Below are 25,007 nucleotides of genomic sequence, written 5' to 3'. Positions count from 1 at the left end.
TGGGTGAGAGTGAGGGCAGGAAAGACAGAGCAAAGGTGTGTGCTTCACGAGGGGGAGGCTGGGATTCAAGCCCTGGTACCACATGGTCCCCCCAAGCACCTCCCACTGAAAACCCTGAACACAGAAACAGGAGTAATCCGGAGGACTCTCACATGTGGTTCAATCGACAAATCAAATGAAACCAGAAAGAAGATATGATTTAATCCTACCCGAAGCAGCTAAACACCCCGAAACTTGAGCAACTCCTGGTAGGGAAAATGGTAGGCACAAAAGTGATCCATGAGCGCCATCTGGTGGGGATATGGAACTAAGATTTAATATTTCCGTTGTAGCTTCTGCTAAGAACTTCCGAGTCAAACAGGATGCCGGAAACCTAATCATGACTTTTGGACTAACTTCTTTATTCATTTTTAAATATTTTCCACAGTCTCATAGTTTCATTTAGGAAATATGACACGAAGAAAATCCATAAAGCAAAAGGAGAGAATGACTCCCAAGTTGGGAGATGGGTTGATTGATGGCACAGTGGAATGTATCTATTTTCTGGTTCTTTTGATTTCTTGATCTGGGGTTTGGGGCCACTCCCAGTGCTGCTCAGGGGTCTCTCTCAGATGTTTGGGAGATCACGTGGTGCAGGAGACAGGAGGAGGGGGGGATGTGGGGCTCCCTCAGGCAAAGCCTGTTCACAGCCCTGCTTGCATCTTGTCTCAAGTAATGTGCTCTGTCATGTTGTGTGTGTGCTGTAGAAGGTTCCTTCTATAGTCCAGGAATGCCTTTTTGTTTTTGTTTTAGTTTTGGGGGTCACACCCAGCTTCGCTCAGAAATCGCTCCTGGCAGGCTCAGGGGACCATATGGAATGTTGGGATTCGAACCACCATCCTTCTGTATGAAAGGCTCTACCTCTATGCTATCTCTCCTGCCCCACCAGGCATGCCTTTTGCCAAATACCCATTTTTTTTTTGGGGGGGGGGGGGTTTGGGCCAGACCCAGCGATGCTCAGAGGTTACTCCTGACTGCTCAGAAATAGCTCCTGGCAGGCACGGGGGACCAGATGGGACACCGGGATTCGAACCAACTACCCTTGGTCCTGTATCAGCTGCTTGCAAAGCAAACGCCACTGTGCTATCTCTCCGGGCCCCATATACCCATTTTTCTGGCAAAGTTTTATCCTGAGTATTGTTGTATGGTTCCCTCCCCCGACTTCTCCCCCCCAAAAACCAAACACTTGGTGTTTATTTGGATTTTAGAGCCACATCCAGCCTTGTTCTATGCTCAGAAATGACCCCAGGGACCAGACAGATGTGGTTCTGGAGATCAAACCAGCTGCCTGCAAGTACCTTCCTCCTTCCCGTACTATCTCTGCAGCCCACATCTCATTTTGAGGGGAGAGGGGCTGCTCATGAATTCTGGGCCACCTCACTGGTGGTCATCTAAGTCAGCTACTGAAGACTAAGTTCCAAAGATGCAGTGCTGCTGCTTAGAGTGCCTGAGTATACCCAGGCCATGGTTGAGCCATGGAACCTGCGTCAGTTGGGTTCTAGGCATGTGCCCTGACTGTTACATCTCCCGGACTCCCTCATCTCATCTTTCAAGATTGCTATCAATTTTCTTCCATTCTTTCACTGTAAAATGTTCTCATTCAATTGACACTGTCTGCTAGCATGGTTCCTATCATGAAACACCAGCCTGCGTGGACCAGTCCACATGGCCATAAGTTATTTTTCTTTTTCTGTCTTGGAGCCACACCCAGCAGTGCTCAGGCCTGAATCGTGGCCTTGTATGTGAGAATCAGTCCTGGTGGATACAGGAGTCCATAAGGGGTTCTGGATATGAAACCAGGATTTGCTGTGTGCAAGGCAAATGCTATACCCACTGTTCTATTGCTCTTATTCCTCTAGTTTCTGTGACCTGGAAATGAGGTCAAAGAATTTTTTGTTTTTGAGCCACATCCAGCAGTGCTCAGGAATCATTCCTGGTGGGCTTGGGGGAATCATATGGGATGCCTGGGTTGTCGTGTGCAAAGCAAATGCCCCACCCACTGTACTAATGCTCCAGCAAGAGGCCAAAAAATTTTTGTTGTGTTTTGTGTTGTTTCAGGGTCACACCTGGTGGTGATCAGTCAGGGGTTCCTCCTGGCTCTGCACACAGAAATCACTCCTGATGGGCTCCAGGGACTATTTGGGATGCTTGGGGTTGAACCTGCCTGTAAGTGCCATAAGGATGTTTGAAAAAATTGTAGTATTTTTTTTTTTTTTTTTGGTTTATGGGTCACACCCGGCAGCACTCAGAGGTTCCTCCTGGCTCTACACTCAGAAATCGCTCCTGGCAGGCGTGGGGGACCATATGGGATGCCGGGATTTGAACCACCGTCCTGCATGCAAGGCAAACAAACACCTTAGCTCCATGTTATCTCTCCAGCCCTGATTGTTACTTATTTTGATCTCCTCTCCTCTCCTCTCTTCTTAGGAGTCCTGAGGAGAGAAAAAACTCCAGAGTGGAGTCCCAAACAGGAGAATCCAGTCTAGCACGCACCGGTGCTCTGAGCATATCCAGTGTAACAGTGCACTTTATAGACACGTGTATTTTCAATTCTTTTCGTCCCCTCTTGTTGCTGCTGCAGGTTCAATTTCTTTCCTGGCCATGGCATAGCAACACTGCAGTGGGATTGTTGTACATCGAGCTGGTGTGCTTCCACTCAGCGGCAGGGCTCATTCATGAGCCTTTAGTTGTGGTGCTTTCCTGCATGCTCACCAGGGGGCACTCTTAATGGATGATGGTGGTGCTGGTCAGGAATCACACCCCTTTCTGGCTTTTGCTAGTTGTGTTTTGGGGCAATGCTTAAGGGTTTCTCCTGGTTCTGCATTCAGGAATCATTCTTGGTGGGTTTAATGGACAACATATATATATATATATATATATATATATATATATATATATATATATATATATATATATATATATATATGGTGTCAGAGATCGAACCCAAGTCGGCCGCATGCAAGATAAACCGGCCAACCCGGGTTTAATCCCTGACATCCCATATGGTCCCCCTCGCCTGCCAGGAGTGATTTCTGAGTGCAGTGCCAGGAATAACCCAAGCACTGCCAGGTGTGACCCCCAAACAAAAAAGGTTGAGAATCAAGAGGATCTTGTCTGATGGAATGACTCAGACCTGTCCCCACACCATCGGCTGTGCTCAGGTCTGGGCCAGAAGCCTGAAGCCTGGGTTCACCCTCTAAGTCAGCTGGAAGATGCTGAGAGGAAATACTAAGTATGTACCTGCCCCAGGGCTTCCCACCAATGCAGATGCAGGGACAGAAGCCTCCCCTCCTCTCCCAGGGTGCCCACAGTAAGAACAGAGGCTTGCCTTGGTGAAAGGGTGTGGATGCTACAATGAGCAGAGATTCTCTAAAATGGGGGGGGGGGGGGCTCCTCTGGGGATCAGGATCACCCCTGGGGTGGGAGAAACAGGACAGCAGGGAAAGCACTTGATTTTCGCAATTGCCAGTGGGTCAGTCCCATACCCTGTATAGACAGTCCAACCTCACATCATACCGGGGCTTAGGACTGGGAAGAATAGAATAAGAGCTCTGTACTGAGCCCCCTGACAACAGATCACACTTTTTGGAGGGGCAGGGGTTTTGGACATCGCCTGGCTTGCCCAGGGATCACAAATTGCAGGGACAGGGGAGCCATCTGAGATGTTAGGGACTGAACCTGGATTAGCTGATTCAGTGCAAGTGATCAAACCAACGCCAGCTGTTTGCGAGGCAAGCACCCTACCTGCTGTCCTCCATCTCTGGCCCCTCAGATTTCTTAAAGACAAAAGCAACAGCAACTAAGCATGCTCTAAAATCCCAAACTGAGAGGCTTCCATGCAAATCCTATCTACCTGGTTACTGTTAATGTTTTAATTGGCACAATGCAGTGAAAATAGTACACAAGAGAACGAAGAGTTAAAGGGGGTTCGGGTGCTGGCCCTGCACAGGTGACCCAGTTCATATGGCCCCAAGAACTACCAGGAGTGACCCTGAGCAGAGTCAGTAGCTGTCCCTTTCCCCACCCCACATAGTGTCAACCAATGAAGCAATAAGTTGCTTTACTACTGATGAAGTTCTAAACCAGGGGTCCTCAAAGTTTTTAAACAGGGGGCCAGTTCACTGTCCCTCAGACCATTGGAGGGTCTGACTATACAGTAAAAACAAAACTTATGAACGAATTCTTTTTTTTTGTTTTGTTTTTTTTGGGCCACACCCGGTAACGCTCAGGGGTTACTCCTGGCTATGTGCTCAGAAGTTGCTCCTGGCTTGGGGGACCATATGGGACACCGGGGGATCGAACCGCGGTCCGTCCAAGGCTAGCGCAGGCAAGGCAGGCACTTTACCTTTAGCGCCACCGCCCGGCCCCCTATGAACGAATTCTTATGCACACTGCATATATCTTACTTTGCAATGAAGAAACAAAACAGATACAAATACAATATGTGGCCTGTGGGCCATAGTTTGAGGACCACTGTAACTGTTACCATGAGAGTAAATTTCATTAAGGCTGGGACATAACTTTTTATTCCACTCATTTGTATAGATATAAATGGACCCAAATTTATTTGAGATATGCTGTTATATAGATTTGGTTTATTTAAAGTTTATTATTTGGACCACACCTAGGAATGTTTGGGGGACTATATGGGATGCTGGGGATCAAATCTAGGGCAGCATGTAAGGTAACCTCCCCACTGTGCTATTGCTCTGGCCCCATATATCATTAATCTAAGTTAAAAATTATCAAGGATAGGGGCTGGAGAGATAGCACAACTGTAGGGCATTTGCCTTGCACGCAGCCAATCCAGGACTGACGGCAGTTCGAATCCCGGCATCCCATATGATACCCTGTGCCTGCCAAGAGCGATTTCTGAGTGCAGAACCAGGAGTAACCCATGAGCACCGCCGGGTGTGGCCCAAAAACAAAATAAACAACAACAAAAAAATCAAGGCTAGAGTGTATGATACTATGGTAGGTCGGGTGTTTACCTTGCATGTAGCTGACCAGGTTTCAATCCCCAGCATCTGATATGGTTCCAAGTCTACAGGAGTAATTTCTCTCTCGTTTTTTTATTTTGGATTTTGGGCCACCCCTGGTGATGCTCAGGGGTTACTCCTGGCTATACACTCAGAAATTGCTCCTGGCTTGGGGGACCATATGGGATGCCGGGGGATCGAACCGCAGTTTGTCCTAGGCTAGCATGTGCAAGGCAGTTAGTTGCCTTACCCCTTGTGCCACCACTCCAGCCCGCCTACAGGAGTAATTTCTGAGTGTAGAGCAAGGAGTAACCCCTGAGTACCACTGGATGTGGCCCAATATGAAACAAAACACAATATGAAGGCTGAAAACTTAGTTCTATACTAAAATTCTTCCCCACATGACGAGTTCCTTTTCTTTTCTTTTCTCTGTTCAATAAACTTTCCTACTGTCTAAAAAGTAAAATAAAATAAAAAAAGCCACGGACTGGCAAATACTAGAAAGTACAGCCCCAGAAATCTTCGCTTATATATTTGGACTTTATCAAAACCACTGTTCCATATGTAATGCCCAACGTAGTCTGATTCAATGTTATTTTATAATGAAGCAAATAAGATTCTTAAATAATGCTCGCAAATTTATATACATATAAAGCAGGTATGTAAAATTTCAACTGCCACAACAGAAGCCAAAGTAAACCAGGAGGAATAAAAAGCATTTTATCTGTGTATTCAGAATCACACACAAGTTACCTTTACAGTTCAATTTACTATATAGAAATCATCTGGGTTTTATGTTTTCAGTTAAATCCTGAACTGAGATTACAATATTGTTTTTTAGAAAAGAATTGTTACATTAATTAGTTTTCTAGCATACCAAATTTCAATACATAAGGTCAAACTTCAGATTTATGGCAAACAATCTTCAAATACAATACAGACATTGCTTCAAGTTACTTCGTCACAAGTGATAGCTACAACTTTGAGTTCGTACACATAGAACAGTTCTATGGATAAGTCAAAACTGATGAACCACAAAGCTCAAGGCTGTCTGGTCAAGCCAAGACTCAAAGTTGTGCCTTTTTTTTTTTTTAAAGGTTTGGCATTTCTTGGACCACAAAGCACAACATGTAAAGAAAGGCGGGAACAATTCCTCCTTATTTACGGTTTAAAAAAAGTTGCATGGTAGCTTGGAATTTTGCATAAAACCCCATTTGTACCTTGGTAAAGTCCAAGGGAAATTAGATGAAAATGAACTGGGGCCCTAATTTTTTTTTTTTAATAGAACCCATGACATTCAAATGGGCACTAATCAAATCAAAAAATATTAAGCACCTACTGGTTCTAAAGAGATTGAAATTTATTAGATTCCTGATCGATTTCATTCTACCTTGAAATCAAGGTGGAAAAGCCAGCTACTGACTGCATTCCAAACTTCTCCTATGTAGCACAGGTAGAATTTTCTGTCCATTGGCACCAAAGTGAAGTCACGTTTCCTCTTGGGAGACAGAAATTCCACATCTAAACATGGAAGAAGTTAGGAAAAAGTGACTCCTGTTGCTTATTACTCTTGTGATTCTGAGTTCTAGGATTCCTAATACACTAGCAGTGAACAATGTAAATTCCTTGCAACAAACAACTCAGTTTGCTGACACTAATTCCCCGCCCCCAATCACCATGAAATTTTAGTATGAAAAGTAGTCACTAAGCCGAACAAGTGGGAAATAAGAACATGAGTAGCTTTAAAAAAAAATGAAAAGAACCCCCTAAAGTTTAAAATTATTATAACTGAGAAAAAAACAGGTGTGCGTCACCCCAACCCCAAACAACTCTGAATTTAAATATGCCGTGCAAAAGAGCAACAGGTTTCTGGATATAGATGCAGCCCTTTAGAATTTAGTGTGCCGCAGAGTTTTCTGCAATTTTACTTCCCTTCCCAAGCATATTCAAAGTATTTAATAGAATCTTCCATTTCAGCCAAAAAAGATTACGATTCAAAGATTTACTAAGGTACGCGATTGCATTCTATCTATACAGAAACACCTATTATTACAATTGCTTTATGCAGGATTAACATTTTTTGGTGTTAAAATGGTTAAACATCATGCTTACTGCACATCAACTTTCCATAAGGAATATGAACTTCACAATGATTTATCAAACATTTTACTTAAATTACTAATTAAATAAATGAAAAATGTACTGAGCCAAACTAAACTGAAATGGGCTATAAAGGAAAGAACCTTCAGAACAGTCCATATACACATCTATTTCAAAACTCCCTTTGCTAGCTAGCCCCTTTCCCAAGTTTTAGCCTGAAAAAACAGTAAAATCTACACAAATATTTATTGCAATCATACAAGGGTTACATTAGGTCAAATACAACAAATACTATGATGCAATTTTACATTTATTAAACTACAGTTCAAAGCACAAATTCACACATTCTAAATACACTAAACATATCTAATGAAATCACACTGGTCTTCCACTGATGTTTTGCTCTATCTGGGTGAAAGACATTAACTTTACAAGACTTTTAAACACGAATCCTTAGTATAAAAACTGTGTACTTGTATGTAAACGGTTTAATGGGGAACCCAATTAATGGGCTTCCATCTCCACTAAGTCATCCATTTTGTTGCATATTTTAATTTTACGCTTAAGGGGTAGGACAAACTGGTAAGTTTTAATCTCGGTACATTATCTAAATCTCCCAATTATTATTCTCCCTATGAATTATGATAAAGTTGGTTTTGTCTGGTCCCAAATAGCTATTACTGATCGTTTTTGTTTTCAAGAGAATAAACAGAATTAGATTAAAATTTGTCCCCAACTCTGGAATGTAGACCAGACAAGCTTAACCTGCCAACTTCAGATTTAAAGAAGTGTTAATGCCTGTTTAAGCTTCAGTGGAAAAGCTGTCTTCTTGGCTCAGCTGAATGCAAGAAGGCACAAAGAAGAAATTCTTCATCATCGCGTCGGAAGTAATTCCAGCATCTTGCATCTCATACCTACACAGGAAGAAAATATAGCGTCAGCCCCAAATCGAAACACAAACCCGCATAGACACACGTGCAATGAAATGAGTCTATAAAATGTCTTCCCTTAACCCCTAAAATAAAAGATGACTATTTGGGAGAAGGGCCAGGTACACAGCTGAGTGGCAGAATACATCTGGAATAGGCAACTGATTGGCATGTATGCATACATATGCATGTACATTCTGCTGTATGTTTATAATTGGGGGTTGGGGAAGTGGAGGGAGAGGATCAAGCTATACCTGACGGAACTTAGCGCTCTGTGTCAGGGACCAGTCCTAGCAGTTGCATGCAGCACAAGGCCCTGGGCCCTGGACTCTCAGGAATCACTCTTGGCAGGCTCAGGGGACTCCATATGGTGCTGAGGGTGGAACCTAAATCAGCTATGAGCAAGGAGCGTCCTACCCTCTACTATACTTTCGTACTATTAGGCATCTCCTTATAAGACCTCAAACAAACGAAGCTTTGGACACCTTACCAATCGCTGAATGACATCATGTAATAAATTGCTGGCCTCTGAAAATCATTGAAAGCAGATGGCTCATGGAAAGAATCTGCTCCCATGTTATCAAAGATAAGCCAATCTCCTACATTCAGCTCAGGAAGAAGACAGTTTTCCACAATTTGATCAAGCTCATCACAGGATGGACCCCAAAGACTGCTTGTAAACAGAGGCTCATCGTCCTTGTATTTCTGCAAGAAAGAAGTTATTTGAAATTCAGTTTGTGCTCAAGAAGGCCTTGAATGTGCTGGTAGACAGAAGCACCTTTCACTGTCTTGGACTCTCAACATGGTCATACAAGTCGTTCTCCTGGAAGCAGAGCATGAACACTCAAGTCAGAGGATCTAAGTCCTCTAAAAGGACAATAATCCATCCCCTGCCTCACTGCAGTATGAAGTCTTTTTTAGATACAATGCAGAAAAGCCCTCTGTATTCCTATGTTCATTGCAGTATTATAGTCACAATATTCCAGCCAGAATCTGGAAACAACCCAGAATGCCAAGAACAGATGAGTGAATAAAGAAACTATGGCACATCTACACAAGGGAATACTATGCAGCTGTTAGGGAAAATGAAGTCATGAAATTAGCTTATACATGGATGGATATGAAAAGTATTATGCTGAGCAAAATGAGTCAGAGAAAGAAAGATGAACAAATCACACTCACTTGTGGGATATACATATACCTATATATAGCATTTATAGAAATGGTACATATATAAAATATATTCATATATGTATATACATTTTTAATGTACATAAATGGTAATAATACCCAAAGACAAATAGAGATGAGGGCCAGGAGAACCAGTCTATTGTAGGAAGCTTGCCACAAAGAGCAGGAGTACAGTTAGGACAAAGAAGAAAGCACTATAAAAATAGAGTCGGAAATGATAACTCTGGACAAGAACTGGGTGCTGAGAAGCGAGATAAAGTGATATGCATGATACTCCTTCAATGAGAGGGAGGGGGAGAGAGAGAGAGAGAGAGAGAGAGAGAGAGAGAGAGAGAGAGAGAGAGAGAGAGAGGAGGGGGAGAGAGAGAGAGACAGAGAAAGAGAGAGAGAGAGACAGAGAAAGAGAGAGAAAGAGAGAGAGAAAGGGGAGAGAGAGAGGAGAGGGAGGGAGAGAGACAGAGAGAGAGAGAGAAGGGCAGAAAGAAAGTTGGGGATATTGGTGGCCGGAATATAAACCAGTGAAGGGTCTTGTACTGAAACTTAATTATGAACAACTTTGTGTCTGTGGAAAAATAAACCCAACTTACATTGAACAATCTTATAACCACAGTAAAGTAATTTTAAAAAAATCACTTTTTACGTTGGTATATACATCAAGTAACAGATCAGTTTATAAACTGCCAAATAAGTTTTGGTGTTTTAGGACCAGAGTGATAGCACAGTGGTAGGGCGTTTGCCTTGCATGCAGCCAACCTGAGACGGGCCCAGGTTTGATCCTGGCATTTCATATGGTCCCCTGAGCATAGAGCCAGAAGTAACCCCTGAGAGCCACCAGGTGTGGCCCAAAAACAAAAATTTGATATTTTAATAGAACTTGCCTTGTGAACCTCTGGAATGGTATTTAAGTCCTCAGACAGTTTACTTGCGAAAGAACCATAAACACCATCATTCATATAGTACATGAAGGCTGGTTCATCACTTCCGGTTTTTTCTACTGAAATAGAAACAGATAAATATTAATTCATAGCAAATACAGTTACTATACATAACATAAAATATTAAATCAATGTTGACTGACTCATGCAGTTCAGATTTTCAAAATATTTGCCTGACAGGAAACACAATGATATATAACGAGATGCCTTTAGCTAAACATAGCTTTTCAGAAAGGAAGCTAACCAAGGAACACATGAATAAAGTGCTCTACTGCATTGGTCACGAGTAAAAGTAAATTAAAGCTACAATGAGCTTACCCTACAGGAGAGGCTGGAGAGACTACACAGGTTAAGGTGCTTGCTTTGAATATTGGCCGAGATGGGCTCAATTCCAGGCACCACATAGTCCCTTTGTAAGCACAACCAGGAGTAAGCCCTGAAGGTACCAGTGGGTGAAATCAATAAATAGAGAACACGATCAAAAACAAAAAAACAAAACCTCAAAACTCCCCCCACAAAACCCAGCAAAAGTGGGGATAACAACCCAAACTTGCATGTGTATATACAAAGAAATCTTTGAAAAGATTCAACTTTTATAAATCAGCCACACCCTCAAAGCAAAGACACGCCCATGTGATTTCTTTAGGAATGTTTGTAGCACTGGGGTCTCAAGAAGTGCTCCGAAGGCTCAGGGACCCATCCAGAAATTCTTGCCACGTGGGTTGGGGGTTCGGTGCCACTCAGACAGACACATCACAGCGCCTGTGATGCCACGGACAGGCCAAGCTACTTGGCGGTGCTAGGAGCACCACCTGAGCAGGGACCAAATGGGGTTGGGGGTATTTTGTTGTTTTGAGGTCATACCCAGTGGTTCCCAGGGATCATTCCTGGTAGGGCTTGGGGACCATATGGGGTGCCAGGGCTGGAACCTGAGTCTGCTTCATGTAAGGCCAGTGTCCTATCTGCTCTCTCCAGTCCCAAGCACTGTATTTCCCCAGTGTCTCCTCTCCCACCAGCTTCCCCTGCCACCCCTGGGAAGACTGAGGTACATCTACGCTTTGCTGGCTGACTTGCTGGTACTTCCTAGGAGTCCCACTTCCTAGCTGAGGAATTTGCACACTTGGAGGACAACCAAAACCTGCTGTGGTTGCCAAAATCCAGGACTGTGCTAATGAATGTGGGTCACTGGGTTCTGAACTCAACACCACAACTAATAAGGCAGGAATTCTCAGCACCTTTACTATTCCTCTGGGACCTGACATAACTTGGAAAAAAACACTAGTGTTTATCAGCATTAGAGCAGATACTCGCAAGGTGGAATACTGATTTAAAAAACATAAAACATGGTTCCAATATTATACTGGATCTTAAGCACACTGTATCTTGAAAGGAAACTTCATCCACTGCTGAAGAAAATATTGACTGGTCCAACCTTTGTGGAAAAGATACAAACTTTCCCCCAAAAATCAAACCAAAAAACCCATGTAGAAATTGAGCTCCGGGCCCAGAGAGATAGCACAGCGGCGTTTGCCTTGCAAGCAGCCGATCCAGGACCAAAGGTGGTTGGTTCGAATCCCGGTGTCCCATATGGTCGCCCGTGCCTGCCAGGAGCTATTTATGAGCAGACAGCCAGGAGTAACCTCTGAGCACCGCTGGGTGTGGCCCAAAAAAGAAATTGAGCTTCCAACATGACTTAGCAAAATTGCTCCTAGGAATATACCCTCGAGGCCCCAAAACAAGGCAGAGATGGCATCTCCCCTTTATGTTAATTGTAGCACTATTCTGGGGCCGGCGAGGTGGCGCTAGAGGTAAGGTGTCTGCCTTACAAGCGCTAGCCAAGGAAAGGACCACGGTTCGATCCCCCGGTGTCCCATATGGTCCCCCCAAGCCAGGGGCAATTTCTGAGCGAGTAGCCAGGAGTAACCCCTGAGCATCTAACGGGTGTGGCCCGAAAAACCAAAAAGAAAAAAAAAAAATTGTAGCACTATTCACAATATTCAGAATTTGGAAACAATCCAAGTGCCAAGAACAGATGAGTAGACAAACTATGGTACATCTACACAATGGAATACTATGAAGCTATTGGGAAAAAGAAAGTAATGAAATTTCTTATACATACATAAATAGACATGGAGAGAAATATGCTGAATGAAATAAGTCAAAGGGAAAGAAACTTAGAATAATCATACACACACACAGGGCATTAAAAAAAACTCAAATCCGTACTATGAGAATACCCAAAGACTACAGAATAGGGTAACGAAAAGGGAAGTGTAGTTAAGACAGTGAAGGGACTCCTACATGACAATCGATGGAAATGATCATTCTGGACAAAAACTAGAAATTGGAAGGAAGTAAAGTGATAGGCGCGACACCCCTTCAGTAACAGTATCACAAACCATGGGGCTTAGAAAGGAAAGAGAACAAAACTGTCTGAAACTGAGAGTGTGGGCAGGGTGTGACACAAGAAGAAACGAGGACACTAGTGATGGAAAATGAACACGGGTGAAGAGATGGGTGTTGGGACATCATGGTATGGCTGAAACTCAACCATCAACAACTTTTTAGCTCTGCATCTTACAGTGGTTTAATAAAAAATGTTTAATATGTCTGACTTTTTAGAGAACATAAATCAATACCCCCCAAATGCAAAGATGTGAAAGATGTACTTATTCCTTTCTGAGCTATACACAGCTATCTTGGAGGACAGGGCTAGCACCCAAGTCCTCTGAACCTGATCCCATTACTGCTGAAAGTAGGCTGTGTGTGCCTTACTGTCATATTAAACATGCCTCCATAGAAATATCCACATGCCTACACAGGATACGCACTAGTCCTAGCACTTAGACTAAGACTTTGTGCATAAGGTCTGGGGTTAATCCCAGGACACTACTAGAGTCAGCAAGGACCCTTACGTGCAATCAAGTGAAGTCCCAAAGCAAAAAGAAACCCTAATTAACAATAAACCCTGACCTAAACAAATTCTGCTCTTGGCTTTTGCTTTATTGGGTGGTGGTGGTGGAGGAAGTGGTATGCTGTTCCGGTACTATCTTCTGATATTCTAGGGTTGGCAAAGATGTAATAGAAAGGGAGAATAGTATACCAAGCAAGAAATATACATGAATTTCCTCAGACATTCTTTGTTAATTGAGAATGCCTGGGAACAATGATTTTAATAGTGAGCACAACCAACACTGGTTTTTAGAATTCCATCCTTTCTGTGTTTGGTTTTTGGGCCACATGTGGCAGTGCTCAGGGGTTACTCCTGGCAGGCTCGGGAGACTACATGGGATGCAGGGGATAGAACCCGGGTCTGTCCTGGGTTGGCCACATGCAAGGCAAACACCCTATTGCTATGCCATCACTTGGGCCCTCTTAAAATTCCATTCTGTATTAGAATAAACTAAAACACCTTAAAGAAATGCTCACTCCAGGACCGATACATGGAAAGGATAGACTATACAAATAATCTTGGCAAAAGAAGCATTCAGAGAATAATGGGAGAATAACAAGAGAATGTAAATTTGGTGCAGTAAATGAAAAGACTGCCCAGGAGTTATTACAATGCTCACATATCCTAAAATGATGCAAGAGAAAAAAAAAAACTACTTTTCAGGTTAATTCGGTATCAAATTCATCACTACTAAAGGTGAAATTATCAGGATGAAAGAGGTCATTTGCATTTCTAGTTTCTGTTTTGTTCTGGGACACCAGATGATGCTCAGGGTTACTTCTGGCTTTGAACTCAGGAATCACTCCTGGGTGGGCTCAGGGGACCATTTGGGGTACCAGGAATCAAATTTGGGTTGATAGTATGCAAAGGCCAATGTCTTCCCTACTGTTGCACATCTATCCAAAAAGCAGGATGGGCCAGTGTGAGGCATGCACGCTCAGTGCGACTCTGAGAAGCTTCTTGGCTACTGTTAAGTCCCACACCTGCAACTTTAATCCACAAATGTCATTAAACATATTTATACTTGCATTACTATCTTAGAAAGTAATTTCCAAATTAACTGGAATTCAGAGAAACAAAATTGCAAACTTTGGAAACTGTGGGTTGTAGCTCAGGAACAGAGCACTTGTTTTGCATGTGTGAGGCCCGGGTTTGATCCTGGTGCTACAAATAAAGTTAAAGAAAAAAATGTCTTTGTGTCTTACCTCCAGAGGAAACTTTATCATTTTCAACAACTTTCTTTGCAATAATATTAACTGCAAGTGTAAATGCAGAAGACACATAGTAGCTTCCAGGTTCTGAAATGATCTTAATGCCAGATCCTTTAGGAAAGTAGATATCCAACAAAGGGCTGATAACATGATTAAGCTATGGATTTAAAACACATTACGGTTTTAATGCCAGAATAGATAATTCACAGTATTATTGAGTCTATATATAGTTCAAATTCCAGACCACGAAACTTTGTTATATATATAGTTATTAAACAGTTAATTGAAGTCTTCCAAACCATCAATGTTTACATCTTTTTTTTTGGGGGGGGAGGGGAGGCTTTTGGTTTTTGGGTCACACCCGGGAGTGCTCAGGGGTTACTCCTGGCTCTGCACTCAGAAATTTCCCCTGGCAGGCACGGGGACCATATGGGATGTTGGGATTCAAACCACTGTCCTTTTGCATGCAAGGCAAATGCCCTACACCTCCATGCTAACTCTCCGGCCCCAATGTTAATATCTTTTAACTATCAAAATATGACCTGGATTTAAAAAGTCCTAACTCCAGGGGCCAGAGCAGTGGCGCAAAGTGGTAGGGCATTTTTGCCTTGCATGCAGCTAACTAGGACGACTGGTTCGATCCCCCATATGGTCCCCAAGCCAGGGGCAAGCACAACCAGGGATAACCCCTGAGTGTCACTGGGTATGGCTCCAAAACAAAACGAAAACAAACAAAAAGTACTAACTCCAATGGCAATACCTTCTGGTGACTAAAGTTGTATTTTTCATACCTGGTCACTTTATGTGGTTCTTTACTAGAATCAAAATTTCAAAATAGTTCATAAATATGAGCTAAGGAGGACATAGTAGGAGTGTGAAGAGTTTTGTTCATGTGAGTAAAATTGCTTAATCTGCCTCAATTTATTCCTTTGTGACATGGATTAAAAGTAAAAACAAATGAATAAGGCTTGCTCTTCATATCTTGATTTTCTGTTTCTTTGTATCCACTTCGGAGAAGTCTGTCTCTCCTGAACACTAGTCTCCGTTTCTTCCCTCATATCTTTAAATATAAGTTCCCATAAAAACTAGTGCTTGTGGGGCTGAAGTGGTGGTGCGAAGCAGTAAGGTGTCTGCCTTGCCAGTGCTAGCCTAGGACAGACCAAAGTTTGATCTCCCGGCGTCCCGTATGGTTCCCCCAAGCTAGGAGCGATTTCATAGCCAGGAGTAACCCCTGAGTGTCAACTAGGTGTGGCCCAAAAGACCAAACCAAACAACAAACGAACAACCAAAACACAAAAAACATTAGTGCTGTGAGACCAGAGTCACAGTAGTGTGTATGCCTTTAAAATGGCTGACTGAGGTTTGATGTACGGTCTGCCATGGAATTCAATTTGAGCACCTCCAGGATTAATTCCTGAGTACAAAGTCAGAGTTACTCCTTTTTTTTTTTTTTTTTTTTTTGGTTTTTGGGCCACACTCGTTTGACACTCAGGGGTTACTCCTGGCTATGTGCTCAGAAATCGCCCCTGGCTTGGGGGGACCATATGGGACTCCGGGGGATCGAACCGCGGTCCGTTCCTTGGCTAGCGCTTGTAAGGCAGACACCTTACCTCTAGCGCCACCTTCCTGGCCCCCAGAGTTACTCCTAAGCATTGCAGGATGTGCCCTCCCCCCAATACAAACCACACCAAGGCTGGGAGTGAATCGAGTCCCCGATGGGCTATGGGCTATAGTACATATTTTGCATGTAGGTTCCATCCTTGGTGACACATAAATACCCAACCCCCACCAAAAGCATCCAGATAGGATTAGCCCCAAAATAAATTAGAAGCTACTTTATCTTCTCACTGCCTGTTCATTTTTAGTGTTAGAATTGAAATGTTAGGACTTTTAGTCTTTGTCACTTTTGAACGAAAAAGGGAGGTGTATAAACCATACCCTCTTTACGCAGAAAAGTCACTCCATTATAACCACTTACTAAATACTAGCTTCTCTAAAACTTTGGTTTTAGGGTTGGAGAAAATGAAGTGTAATGAATCCATTACAAGCAAACAGACAAACAAAAAAAAACCCTCACAAATTCCAATAAAACATATGGGGTTCTAAAAGTAGAATTGAAATGCAGGGAAGGTATGTTGCAAAAAAAAAGGCAGTTAAAGGATTTGGGATTACAATCACCAAAATTTAATTCAAAGAAACATCTGGCAGCACATTTCTTGGCCAAAAAGCAAACAGTGAAAAAAAATATGAAGAAAGTCTTAACTGACAAAGCTTACCTCTTCCAATTGAAATTCAGTTCCCGTGAAACCTCCTCCAATGTCTAACATGTTCATTGTAAAACCAAATTCTCCCTAGAAACAGAAACGAACACTTTATGAATTTCCAGATAGAAACAGAACATATGTAAATACATTCTGAAAACCTCCTCTCTTAAGAAAGGCAGAAATCTGTTCTAATGTTTAGGATATTACACTGCTTGGATTATACTAACAGAATTAATGCTTCATTACATACACATCTTCCTAGTTTATCTGTACTGTCTTACAAACATATGCAAGTAAATTACTATTTATTCACCCAATTAATAAAACTAGATATGAAACTTGTATTATAAAAACTGAGGTACGCTCTAAGGAGTACATTACAGTTAGAACAAAAAAATGAATAACTGGTCAGAGAGCTAATACGGGAATGAGAGGTCGGCATGGGGCTAAGGCGCTTGCCTTGCATGTAGCCAACCCAGGTCCAATTCTCACAACACGATTCCCCTGACTACCAGGAATAACTATAGCCAGGTGTGCTATATGTCACAGAGTGACTAGAGTACGCTAACACTCCACACCCTCTTTCCTCACAAAACTTTTATGAAAGAACTTACAGCCATGTCAAATACACATCGGGCATCAGATAGTGCATGTACGTATACTTGAGATTCTTTGCAAGAACTTGAAACATGAAATCTAAAAGAAAGAAAAGCAGAGTTAAGTTTTAGAGGCCCTTCCTATAATTCCCTTCGAACATTCTTCCAATTGACATGTGAAGTATATATGGGAAGTACCGGTTTCAAGTTGTCGAGGCTAAAATAAAAGCCTTAGAAAAGGAAACATTTGGAGAATTACTATTTTTTTTTTCGGCCACACCTGGTGACATTCAGGGGTTACTCCTGTCAGAAATCGCTCCTGGCTTGGGGGAAGGTGGAACCATATGGAATGCCGGGGGATTGAACCACAGTTCATCCTAGGCTAGTGTGGGCAAGGCAGATGCCTTACTGCTTGCGCCACCGCTCTGGCCCTAAGAATTATGATTTTATGAGCAAAAAAAAAAAAAATTTTTTTTTGTTTGATTTTTGGGCCACACCCGGCAGCGCTCAGGGGCTACTCCTAGCTCTATGCTCAGAAATCGCCCCCCCAGCAGCCTCGAGGGACCATATGGGATGCCGGGATTTGAACCACCGTCCTTCAGCATGCAAGCCAAATGACCTGACACTATGCTATCTCTCTGGCCCCTTATGAGCAAATTTTAACAATAAATTAGTTATACTTCATGTGAATCAGATAGGGCACACTTTCTTGTGTATATGGTATATGACAAGCACCAAACAAGCCACACAACTTTCCGCTTAAACATATAATTCAGATGGAAATTACTAATATTAGTTTGGTGTCAAAGATTCAGGATGTTTTGAATTAAATATGGTTCTGTGCCCTGATTGCAGCTGTGTGCTTGTTACATGAACAAGATAAAATTCATACTAAAACATGCCATAAAGAGTCAAATTCTCAAAAAAAAATAAAGTTAAATTCTCAATATGAAAAAAGTCTTCAAATATAGGGCCCGGAGAGACAGCACAGCGGCGTTTGCCTTGCAAGCAGCCGATCCAGGACCAAAGGTGGTTGGTTCGAACCCCGGTGTCCCATATGGTCCCCCGTGCCTGCCAGGAGCTATTTCTGAGCAGACAGCCAGGAGTAACCCCTGAGCACTGCTGGGTGTGGCCCAAAAACAAAAACAAACAAACAAAAAAAGTCTTCAAATATAGGGGTCAGAATGATACAGCAAAGTGGGTAGGGCATTTGCCTTGGGCTGTAGCTGACTCAGGTTTGATCTCTAGTATCCTATATGGTCTGAGTCTGCCAGGAGTAATTTCTTTTTTTTTGGGGGGGGGGGGCCCACACCTAGCAACGCTCAGAAATCGCTCCTGGCCCTGTGCTCAGAAATCACTCCTGGCAGGCTTGGGGGACTATATGGGATGCTGGGGATTGAACCCAGGTCACCTGTATGCAAGACAAACTCCCTACCAGCTGTGCTATTGGTCTGGCCGTCCTCCCTCCTTTGAGTAATTTTTTGTTTGTTTGTTTGTTTGTTTTTGGGTCACACCTGTCAGCACTCAGGTTACTCCTGGCTCTATGCTCGTAGGCTGAGGGGACCATATGGGATGCCGAGATTTGAACCACTGTCCTGCATGCAAGGCAAACGCCCTACCTCCATGATATCTCTCTGGCCTCTTTGAGTAATTTTTGAGAGCAAAGCCAGGGGTAACCCCTGAGCATCTTCAAGTGTAGCCCAAAAACCAAAGACAAAAAGTCTTCAAATATTCTAGGAGAATTTAATTCAGCAGTGCCAATTCTTTACACAAGTTTATGAATAACATAACAGAAAATCAGTGAAACTGGAAAGGTGTGATCAGCTCAAAATTTGAAGCTTTATGCACAATGGCTCTAAATCAAACTCAGACCTAATTTAGCTATAAAACATAAACCTTAAACTATATAAAATCATGAAGGTGATGGGGCTGGAGTGATAGCAAAGTGGTAGGGCATTTGCCTTGCAGACAGCCGACCCAGGACAGGCCCGGATTTGATCCCTGACATCCCTTATAGTCCCCAGAGCCTGCCAGGAGCGATTTTTGACCGTAGAGCCAGGAGTAACACCTGAGCACCACTGGGTGCAGTCCAAAAAACAAATACAAAAAAATTACTAAGACTAGTGATGCGGTTAACTGCCTTTAAAGGATTCAAGGGGGCTGGAGAGATAGTATGGAGATAAGGCATTTGCCTTGCATGCAGAAGGACAGTGGTTCAAATCCCAGCATTCCATATGGTCCCCGGAGCCTGCCAGGAGCAATTTCTGAGCAGAGAGCCAGGAGTAACCCCTGAGCACTGCTGGGTGTGACTCAAAAAACAAAAACAAACAAACAAACAACAAAAAAACAAATAAAGGGTTCAAGAACAAGATTCTGGGGCCAGATATGCACAAGATACATCACAACAGGCAGGACACTACAGCAAATGGCTCTCTCCTTGGCTACACATATGGTCCCTTGGGCACCACCAGGAATAATCCTTGATTATAGTTAGGAGAAAACCCTAAAGCCAGATGTGACCTCAATCCCCCCCCCCCAAAAAAAACCCCCACAATTATTTTCAACAATTTTAAAATGTGAGCTAGAGCTAAATTACTAGCTTAACTGAATTTCTGTGTACTCATTTTATTTCTTCATTGGGGGCATAAAAGGCAGAATATTTTGGCCAAGAAATATTTATTAGAAACCCAGTTAATTGATGTGTCATAAAAATCGTCTTAAGTCAAAGATTGGCACCATCAAATGAAGTTAAAACCAATACTCACTTAACTCCAATAATTTGGACATCAAATTCTTTAGCACATTCCAAGAGATGCCTACAGTTCTTCAGGGTAGTGCCAAACTTCATGTTACCCTCTTCACCTCCAATATGATCTTCTGTTGCAATATGTAGTAAGACCCTAAGAGAAGGGAAGATGATTGAGGCAGAGTTGGTTTACACCATCATCATACACCATCATCAGCACATGTGAAGCCTGAAGATTGTAGGGATTGTGTTGATTATGTTGTCAGAGCTCCCAAATCCAGCGACGGAAGAATCAAGTGAACCTAATGAAAAACAATCCTGTATAGAGAGAAAACTAGCAATTAGGGCCTAAAGCATGGAGCTGAAAAGGATGGGAATTTGGAAAATGCAGGAAGTTAAGAGAGCAAGAGTCGATTGGGTTCTGAAATGAAAGACATTACTTTCAAATGAAGTCCATCAGTTTAAAAAACCTAGAAAGACTAAATTGAATAGCAATGCCATCATTTTCTTTCAGCAAAAAGTATCAGGGTTTTAAGTATTCTGAATTTCCCCAAATTAGGAGATTCTAGCCTATCGTTCACCACATAATCTGACCATTCCTATCAATCTCTTCTGTCTCAATTCTGGGAAGACTGAGTTACTTATTGTCTGACTACTGGTCTTTCAAAAGCACTGTTTCAAATGTATTTGACATTTTCATCCAAATCATGACAAACCAAGACTGCTGAGAAATCTCTATTAAAAACTAAAAATGTATATATACCCATCTTAAGGAAGTCGTGATAAACCTCAGAGAACACTAATCTCTGAAACTCAAAAATAACTAGAAAATATTACTAGAAAAAATACTAATAAAAATATTATTCGGCTTGACTTTTCAAGCTGTGTATTCCCTTGAACAACACCTAATCCTTTCTCCTCACATCTAAGTAAATTGGGTTCAATAAAAGCCATCTTTTTGCCTCATAAAACAACACAAGAAAACAATTCAAGAAAACGTCATTTAATATATAATCTAGCACAGCACACATCTAAAATCAAGGTCCATTTAAGAAGATCACAAACAGAATTATATTTTATTTATTCACTGATTTTTGGGTTTTGGGTCACATTCAGCTGTACTTAGTGCTTACTCCTGGTTGTGCATTCAGAGATCACTGCAGGTGGACAAAGCGGATCATATGGGGTGTGGGGATCGAATCCCAGTCACCCATGTGCAAGATAGGAACCTAACCCCTTATGCTATCATCTTGGTCCTTATTTTTAATTAATCTGGTCATTATTTCTATTTTAATACTATTAGTCATTAAAGAAATCATATACAAAGAAAATATGGATGGCACCTCACGATTATGTAACAGACACACTAGTTTCTTAAAAGTGAACTACCTTGTATTAACAAATCTTTAGAATATCCTGAAATCTTCTCTAGCATACAAGTTCTCAACATAAATTCTGAATCAAAACTTTTAAAGTGTAAACATAAAGACTGGAGAGAGTGCAGTGGGTAGGGCGTTTGCCTTGCAAGTAGTCAGCTCAGGCTGAATCTTTGGTACCCCACATACTCTCTCAGGCCCACCAGGAGTAACCCCTGAATACTCTGCAGCTGTGTGTTAGTCTCACTCCCCAACCCCCACTTAAGCTCCCAGTTCAAAGAGAAGTGTTGGTACCTTAAAAAGGAATTCCAATGACAAGACAGACTTGTTCGAGAATTGCATCGGGGCAAACTGAACTCTCAGAGGAAAGTGCTGACCAAAATACATTCAAGCCCCCAAGTATTAAACAGAAAGGTTAATATAATTATGAAAGTATTGTGATCTAGAATTTGTTTACCAAACAAAATTTCCTTTCTCGATTTAAAGAGTTAGGTAAGTTTACATCCCAAATGCCATTGTCTCATCTGAATTACACAAAATTAGAAGGAATCAATTAAATATTATTACTGCTCCACCTCTTTCCCATGGGGTAATGATAAACGCACACCCTAAACAGATACTGTTTTCAAGCACTTAGCTTTACACTTACTTGGCATTTGGATGGTTTCGTGAAATTTTCTTCAGTTCAATTTCATTGTCGCATGTCATGACATTCACTCCAACTTTTGCTGCGTATTTAATCTGAGATACTTGTTTGCAGGGGCTTATATAAATAATGTTTTCTGGAGATACGCCCAATTCTTGCACTAAAGCCATTTCAGTCTGTAAAAATAGATAGTAAACACTCACGTAAAAAGCTTAATTTCTATGTTTTATCCAATTGCTACCTTACACAGTTTATCTTCTATCTTAAAAGAGATTAGAATTATACACCACAGTAAAACCTTCACAATTATAGAATGAGGCGCAAAGTCTCATCTAACTCAAATGTCTTTTCACTAGTATATTTGCAGACAATATAATAGATAAAATATCAATTTCACGGTATAGTCTCCCCAAACAGTGCTCATTACCATGTCACTTGGTTATTTTGACTTGAAATCCATGATTGCTCTTAAGAATGCTACACACACAACCTACACTATTCCTTTCACCAACTAGTTTACCTTTACCAAGCATGACCGGTCTAAATAGTAAAAAAAAAAAGGGGGGGGGAATCTTTTACAGCATATTTGCCAGCTATACTTTTTTTTCCTTCCCCTTCTTCTCTTCAAGTATTCTGTCCCATATCATCTAGAAAAGCTTTTCAAGTGTAATCATCCGTGAACCTATCTGCTTGCCAATGTAGGCCCCATGAGTGTCTGTGCACATCATATTATTATCAGTCTAATTTCAGTCCGAAATAGATACAATATCTGCCTTGTATGGTGTTGTCCCTTCCATTATATATAAACCTTAACCCCCTCTTTTTTCTTTCTTACAGACTCTCTTCAAGCCCTTCATGTCAATCCCTCATATTTAACCTATTATTTTTACTCATTCTTTAACTCCTCACAAAGCAAAACATTCTCTCCAGCCCAGCCAGATGCCAACTAGCCTCAAAGTGAAAAGACAGACTCTTTTCTGTCTGAGAAGAAACCGACAGTCTGCTGCTATTGATTTGCTCTTGGTGACCCTTCTGCCTTCACCTTCCAGCACCGTGGACTTTTGCTTGCTACAAAGTTGGTTCCTGAGAAATCCCCCACTTGAGGACATTTCCTGGTATGGTACTGTTGGGAGCCATCCTACCTAGACTGCACAAAACCTTAGATTGCACAGCTTGAAGCCACCCACCAGATCTTACCCCTTCCCTGTCTATTTCAAAAGAGTTCAAGAGGACATATAAACTTCCTTTGAATATTTCATTGAGATACATCCCTTTAATAGGCATAGCCGCTATCGTACATCTTTTCATATAGCAGCAATGTACTCTATCCTCAGGTTCCATTCAATATACTAGTATACTCCAGTATACTAATAGACAAATCTCTGTTCAGAGTTCATGTAAACAAAACACTCTAGGGTCGTAGGTCTTGACACCTCGGCTCCCCATACGCACTAGTAACTACCCTGACACTATCTCTCTATGCATAGGCACATCAAAATGGGAAAAGTTAACAGTTGCAAACATGTTCTTATCTAATAGAGGTGGGAACACAAAATCTTTTATACTGCAGAGGGACCTTACAACCTGGACACTTGGCATTAATAATGATTTGGTTTAGACTCCAGTTGATTCGACACTGACTATTCACCCCCTGAACTGAAACAAACAAGGTTTCCCACACCAGCACCAGGAACATAAATTCTACCAAGGAAGGCCCTACTACAGCCATGGCACCGATTTACTCCAAAGAGGGTTCTTATGACACCCCGATGACTTGGTAACAGCAACAGTCTGCTTTTAGGACAGGATTTTCTGCAATGCTACCTAATGGTGAGACGAAACCAGAAGACGCACCTGTACAGAAACCAGGATCTATAATTATAGACACCTGACAGCAACAACTATGAGACTGAAGAGCTGACCACTGAGAATGACTAGGGGGTCGGGCAACCAAGTATGCTTGGAGCCTTGGCTGGTGTTATGCCAATGTGCTTCGGGGGTAAGATCTCCCTGTGTCTAGGCCAAAGTTGTTTATTTCCAGCTTCTTCCATATTGTGCTGTGACTATGCAAACAACAATTGGTGCACACACCCTTCTCTTCTTTTTCTTTTTTATCTCTGGAGAAAAAAATGGGAGCACACTAAACCTTCAGCTACGGCATTAATGGCTTTATAGCTGATACAAGAAGTTTCACAAGAGACCAGCTCTTGCCAGGTATAGGGTCTGGGGAGGCCCCATACCAGAGCCTTTCTCCCTAGCCTGGGGAGTGCTGGGAGGCTTGGCAGGCCCCCAGCCATCCTTGTCTTTTTCCCCTGACTCCAGGCCTTCCCTGGGTGCCAGCTCAGATGGCCAGAAGTGGGTTCAGGTGGACTCTTAGTGGTCCTCAGGCTTCCCCCTTCCCTCCATACTCCAGAGGGGAGGTGCATGGGGATGAGGGTGGGCAGACATCTGGCTTCGGGTCTCCTCCTCGATTCTGGAGACCAGCTCTTGTCAGGTATAGGGATTTTCTCCCCTGGACTTCAGGCCTTCCCTGGGCGTCGGTCTAGGTGGACTCTATAGGGGTCAACAGGCTTTCCCCCTACCTTTGCCTACACTAATGGGAATGCGCTCTGGGAGGAGGGTGGGCCGTTCTAGCACTGGTTATTGTTGGGACAGTCACTGAAAATTTTTTCTCCTTGTTTTCATATTGATAGTATTGTATGCATATATTTTATATATCCATAATATCCATCTTGTATTGTGACCTTGATACTGCCCTACAAACCTCATTTCTAATATTTTACTGCCTCAGTCCCAACCCTTACTTCCCCCCATCTTCCCATGTAGGTGCAGCTAATGACATGAAGCTCATCACATAGAGTGATAAGTGCAGTTAGAGAAATAACTACACTGAGAACTATCATAACAATGTGAATGAATGAGGAAAAAAGAAAGCCTGTCTCGAGTACAGGTGTGGGTGGGGTAGGTAGATCTAGGAAATTGGTGGTGGGAATCCTGCACTGGTGAAGAGGGGTGTTCTTTACATGACTGTAATCACACAAC

At 42.3% G+C, this 25,007-nt stretch overlaps 1 protein-coding gene across 2 annotated transcripts in view; it reads right to left on the bottom strand.

Moving 5' to 3' along the window:
* Positions 1-5,716: 5,716 nt before the first annotated feature.
* AZIN1 (antizyme inhibitor 1) overlaps positions 5,717-25,007 on the bottom strand; it is a 39,292-nt gene continuing 20,001 nt past the window's right edge. Inside the window, exons 5-12 of one of the 2 annotated variants that reach the window (XM_049773901.1) lie at positions 21,969-22,141; positions 19,963-20,097; positions 17,216-17,297; positions 16,614-16,688; positions 14,332-14,494; positions 10,117-10,232; positions 8,538-8,752; positions 5,717-8,032 (exon numbers count right to left, since the gene is read on the bottom strand). In XM_049773901.1, coding sequence (XP_049629858.1) covers positions 7,921-8,032; positions 8,538-8,752; positions 10,117-10,232; positions 14,332-14,494; positions 16,614-16,688; positions 17,216-17,297; positions 19,963-20,097; positions 21,969-22,141 — 1,071 coding nt within the window. In that variant the 3' untranslated portion in view covers positions 5,717-7,920. The remainder of the gene's footprint in view (positions 8,033-8,537; positions 8,753-10,116; positions 10,233-14,331; positions 14,495-16,613; positions 16,689-17,215; positions 17,298-19,962; positions 20,098-21,968; positions 22,142-25,007) is intronic. The other variant, XM_049773902.1, reaches the window with a different exon arrangement.

This window comes from Suncus etruscus, chromosome 5, assembly GCF_024139225.1.
Source record: "Suncus etruscus isolate mSunEtr1 chromosome 5, mSunEtr1.pri.cur, whole genome shotgun sequence".
Lineage (NCBI taxonomy): Eukaryota > Metazoa > Chordata > Mammalia > Eulipotyphla > Soricidae > Suncus > Suncus etruscus.
Note: the sequence above shows the minus strand (reverse complement) of the source record. Positions and strands in the feature narration are given on the sequence as shown.